Raw genomic sequence first — 6155 nt, 5'->3', positions numbered from 1 at the left:
CTATAAAAAATGTTAATGATGAAAAGATATATCAACAGATGTTTTACGAACAAGAATCGAATTAAAAATACATATTTTAAATTTATATTATTATTAAAAAAAAATCAAATCTATTTATAGGGAAATATGAATTATTGTACAACAACACCACTTTCTATCTCGCTCTTTATGAAGCGTGGCCCGACCGCTTGCCGGCGCGCCATCGATTTCCAAAGTCGCGATTCGTAGTCAATTCTCCGCTCAGCATTCGAGCAACACGGACGTTTCGTGCAACAGAAGCAACAGATTACCTGACTTTTCTCTGTTCAGTGTTTTGTGAAAACAGCAAGCTGTGTTATTCAAAGAAAATGTGTGAAAAGAGGACGAGAAAAATTAAAAAAGGTATGAGCATTTTTAAACGAATAACTTATTAGTATTAGGGACAATTTATTTTCTGAACCGCGATTCAACTTTTCCAACGCCTATGCACTGACCTACCACAAACAATGTCGTGCTGAGTGAAATCATTCAGGATAGTGTGAATAACAAATATAATAAGGGAAGGAAAATATACATCTTTTTTAAATTCTTTTAAATAAAAAAAATAAGAACAAGTAAAGAAAATTTATTTATTATTTATGGAGGCTCTGTTAAATATTTAACTTCCGGACGTTAATTCAAAAAGAAATATAGACGAATTTAAATGATGTTTTTATAATTGTGTATACGTATAGCTACAGTGCCTACGTATTGCTACGGTTATGATCCTGTCGAATTCGGGAGACACTAAGTAAAATATGCTTAAATTTTATAGTCTATATGGTTAATATTCAACAATTAATATTATAATTATTATATATTCTTACGGTGAAGGAAAACATCGTGATGCAACCTGCACGTATCTGAGAAGAAATTCAATGATATGTGTGAGGTCAACCCGCACTGGGTCAGCGTAGTTGACTATAGCCTAGTCACCCCTAACTTATGGTAGGCTCCGAGCCCTTCGGTGGGGACGTAAAGTGAGCTTATGATGATGAATATGATAGTTTACGCAAAATACTTTTTGTTTATATACTCAACTATGCGACGTAACACAGTTTACATTTTACAGTGTGAGAATGAGACTTTTACATTTACAATGTAAACTATTTGTAACACTTTTGTAAGAATAGGAAACCGTAAAGAAAACTATTTTGATTTTTAAATCTAGTCTCTTAAGTAATACTTTACTTTCAGATAGCAAACATAGACAATATATAATCTGATTAAGGTTACTAAGTCGTTAAATTGTGAGCTTTTAAGAATCATCCACACTACTAAGTCCTTTTAAAATCATATTAATGTTTACTTTCAAGTGAAAGTCACATGACTTGTAAGCCCCAAGAGAGAAGTATAAACAAAAAATATTGTCATGTATATATTATCTGTGATCATTATATCTGGAGTGGTTGTACTTAATTGACCTCCGCCCCCGCACCGCTCGCCACCACACTCACCCACGTTAAGATCAATACGGTTACCGATAATTTGTTTTGTATAAAAAAATATTATGTATATGGTAAAGTCTAGTATAATAAAATACTCATACTTCGTCTGATTTTAAGATCCTGTTCATGTTTGTTTTATAGGTAAGTACCGGCAAATCATCCTTGTCCACTTGTAAATGTTGAATGTGAATAAGTCATGCACAAAAAGCTGTGAAAGAACGAATTAAACTAAACTTCAACGTCTTGATCACAGATACGCCTTGATTTTTATTTTATCAACAATAATAACGACAGTTGTTGCATCATAAATGTGTCTAATTGTAATAATACAAATGAAGAACGGAACTCTCTATCGTTAACGAGTAGAATTGCATGCTTCCGATTAATATGATGTGCACTTCCGGTAAAGATCGCAAATACTCTGAAAATATATTTTTCAAATGGATATATAAATACGCCTTATGTACTTGCAACCGCCTTACAGTTTTAGGAAAAAAATCTAATTAAAATAAAAGTTAACTAGGCCTAGAAAAGTAGTTAATTTATTACAAATTTTATAGTAAAGAAGAAATTTCAAAATTTTTAAGAAAATCAAACTTATCAGAATAGTGTTACTCTATCAATAACCGAAGGTTATTTTAAAGCAAGTTGTTTACAATTAGATAAATTAGTATGACTACATAAACAATGCTTATTTGAATATATAACATTTTACCATATACATATATGTTAATATAATTCTCATCTATTAACTATGCCATTGAATAGCATCTTTTGTTAAAAAGTATACAACAACGAATAAGTGCAATTTTATTTGCGTTTTATTCAGTAATCTTTAAATTATTAATAAAAACATTTTTTTTTCTTTTTTCTAATTCTTCGATCATCAATCACTAAAAGTTAATTTTATTGTTTTATCATGAACACGGAAGACCAGGAAACGTAGGCATTTACTAAAATGTTTTATCATATACAGATATAGTGACTACAAAAATAAATGTTACGTAGCTATCCCGCACGTGTTTTAAAGATAAGACACGTTTTGGGTACACTCACTATCATTAAAATTGTAATGTATGCTCGAATTTTATAAGCCTTCTTCGGTTATCTCTTCCACTAGCTTATGTACGGACATTTTTAAGGTGTAAAAGATTCAATTTATTTTAAATATGTACGGGGTTAACAACAAAAACATTATTTAAAATCCTAACATTTAAGCTTAGATACAAAATGTACCTTTGCACGGTAGAGTCGACACAGAGTAAATTTAAGCGCTGCAATGACCCAGAAAGTTTATCAGTGCACTTGACCTACAAGAAGTAACGTAAGTTTACCAAGATCATGCAGAATGTAAATCTAGTTATCTCTGCTTAGAATTCAATGCATTCATTTATTTATTGTAATTTCTCTCCCTCGATATAACTGGAATTTATTTAAGGAGTAAATGAATAATATAAAATATTCAGAAAGATACGTGTATGTTTTAAACCAAAGTAAATTAACCGTTGTAAGTTAATTATCTATCGTCTTAATCAGTTTCTAACTACTGTCTCATATTCATATTGTTATGAGATCACGTAGACAAAAAATATTGAATAGAAACCTGTGTAGAAGTAACTAATGTTTAGGAAATAAAAAAAAAGCTATAAATAAAATGTTGCATAAACAAAAACGTGTTTTATGTAACAGCAATTACTGAACGCATTCATCCTTGCACAAATTTCCCAACGTAACAGTCACGTGGCAACGTGCGCGCTTTTTTTGTTGATGGCCAGTTTTTGAATGCATACGAAACATTAACGTGACTCTATGTTTATATACTTTGTTTATATAAAGTATGTGGGTTTGCATGTACAGTCAAAATCTGTTATAACGACATCGAAGGGACTACTCATATTGAGTCGTAAAAACCGATAGTTGTAACAACCGGTGACAGGTATTAATAGGAAAGATATGTATATAACATTCAGCCAGGACCTTTGATTTTGGTCAATTTAACCGGTATGTTGTTCTAAACGATGTCGCCATAAACGGTTTTGACTGTAATTAAGTTTCATAGTGTCCACCTTGAGCTAAAAGGACTAAACCGAATTTGATGAGCGAGACGTCGTTCGATTCGTGACGTAGTACAGTTTGTCGGATATTGTTTTTTGTAGTACAAAAAGTTATTTAACTGAAGAAAAAGGCCTGTTATTACGTCTAACTTAATAAACATTACGAAATAAATCAGTCAAAAAAATTACTCATCAAAATTACATTGTCAATAGCTTTACATGTTTTTTTAAAGTATACCTAAACCTCGATTACTTTAGTAAGTTTACCATTAAATAAATATTGAGAAATTAATCTATTAATGATAAATATTTTTTCCATTTAACTAATAATGATTATATTTCATTTTTCATGTTCTTGATGTAATGGTAATTTTGATGCGCCAGTAGACTAATGGTTAAAGGTACGCATTTCCGATCAAGTTGCAAAGGTTCAAATTCCGCCATACAACTATTATCGTAAACCATATCACAGCACAAGCCTAGTTGACACATTAATTTAGTTATTAGTTGAAATGCTACAAGAACTATTAATAATTTAACAAAAATCTGATAAGATTTAGATGAAAAAAAAAATTAAAAGTATACTAGTATAGAATAGGTACTTTTGAGCTTTTATTTTCTTACCGTTGTTCACGGGTTAATGACCTGCTCTTGAAACTAATATGCAGCTAATTATAAGTAATGAAAATGACAAAAAATATAGCGTCGAGTCTTCACCCTGCCCAAATGATTACTTCATTGTTTTAATTTGACATATGATAATAGTTTTATAGAGTGTAATTTAAACCCATAAAATGTATATTGCTCGATTTTTTACTATAAATGTTAAAAAAATTATTTACGTCATAAAACGTAAAAACATTTGTCTTTTAGTTCGTATCATGGACGAAACCGCATGCTTAGTATTAACTAAATGCAGGTTTATAGATAGTACAGGGACATGTAGCTAGATAGTTGCATCACGTTGCAGCAGAGAGCGGTGTTTAATAACGAGTAATGGCGTAAGGGACCACGTGACTACGACATGTGAAATCAACAGTTCAACGCTCGTGTCATTGTACGGTGGTTAACACGGATTTACCGATGATATTTGCGATATGTGTCAGGCTTTTGGTTGTACAGATAGTTTTCCGATTTTTTACACAATGGAAATAAATTCAATAGATGCAATGAGGTCGAATAGTAAAAATTATTTTCTTTAAATTACAGTTTACTATTATATACCATTAAATTCGTATGTACAATATTAAAAATGCTACTTTTATCCACAACAAAGTTACAAGGATGTCAAGTGTCCTATATTGCTTTAAAAATATCGTACTCTTCTCGGTGAGATAAACAATTGAAAATATAATAAAATAAGTCTCACACGTATTAATTTAGGGTCATTTATGTTGTCTTTACTAACTAACCAATTTCTTCTTGTTACAGGATCACAATTAGCCCGCGTTCGCGAGGCCAGACGCACGCAGCGGCTCAACTTTCTCGCTGCGAACACCGCAAGAAGTAACAACCCTAATCCGATACCATGCCCCGCTATGGAGGCACGAAAGACCGCACAAAACCGCGTTATACTCGAACTAGCGTGGAAAACGGTCGCACTAATGCACAAAAACAGACTGATTCAACAAAAAATCATAGCTCTTCAGAAGGAAACGTCAGAATACGTCGCCGCTATGATGAACAACCCTGAAAATAGACGACGTTATATGGAACAGATATGCCTTATAGATGCTCAGCGTCAAAACATCGATGCTATTCGGCCCATAAAAATAGAGCCAGATGAGTAAATGACAGCAGTGAATGAATGGAACCTAAAGAGTGAATGAAGGGTGTAACCTGATTGTGATTGGCGAATTATATTCGCGCTTTGATCTTATATAACATATATTTATAATAATAAGACTATTAGTGTTACTTGAATCTATCTCACTAGGGATGATCGATATTGTAAAACAATCGATTATAAAAGCGCAAAAAACCCTTATCCGATGTATTTCATCAATACTTGGTGCATATTTAAAAATGCAAAATTATATTTAATTAAAAATAAGCTTATAATTGATTAAAATTTGTTGAAAAATATTTATTTTTTATATCGATACTTTAGCTCCTGGACTATAAAATATCTAATGAACTGCACTATCGATCATCCCTAGAATACTTTATCCTGATCCTTTTTGTATTGCGATATATTTGACAGCCTTAGTTATATCCAAGTCGATGTACTTATTAAGAAATAAAAGCTTTTTGATTTATTTAAATCACGGCTTCCAGCAATAATAATTAACTGCAGTGTCTTACTAAAACGTTGTGGTTAAATATAGTTATTCTTGTTGTTAATAAAAAACTGAGGTTGTATCTAAGAGGCTGGTTAATATGTATACTTTTGTAAAATATCTTCGTACCATTTTAGTATATCTTGTTATATTTTCTCGTATTAAATTATTATTTAACTATATTATACATATTTCTGAAATATGTAGTTATAAAAAAATTTAAAATGAATTTAGCGACTGAGGTGTTAAAAATGTTGCTACTTTCAGACTGATATAAAATATTTTATAGTTTTTTAATGAAAAAATCTTAAATGGCCAATAGTTTGGTTAAAAACTTCTACATGCACGAATGGCTA

General features: G+C 31.2%; 1 protein-coding gene across 1 annotated transcript; it reads left to right on the top strand.

The window, feature by feature from the left end:
• The first annotated feature begins 222 nt into the window (after positions 1 to 222).
• On the top strand, positions 223 to 5536 carry LOC106715424. Its single transcript, XM_014508711.2, has 2 exons — positions 223 to 381; positions 4952 to 5536. The coding sequence occupies exons 1-2, from the start codon at positions 348 to 350 to the stop codon at positions 5308 to 5310; spliced, it is 393 nt and encodes a 130-aa protein (XP_014364197.1). The 5' UTR covers positions 223 to 347; the 3' UTR covers positions 5311 to 5536.
• Positions 5537 to 6155: the final 619 nt, after the last annotated feature.

Source organism: Papilio machaon, chromosome 18, assembly GCF_912999745.1.
Source record: "Papilio machaon chromosome 18, ilPapMach1.1, whole genome shotgun sequence".
Taxonomy (NCBI): Eukaryota; Metazoa; Arthropoda; class Insecta; order Lepidoptera; family Papilionidae; genus Papilio; species Papilio machaon.
Note: the sequence above shows the minus strand (reverse complement) of the source record. Positions and strands in the feature narration are given on the sequence as shown.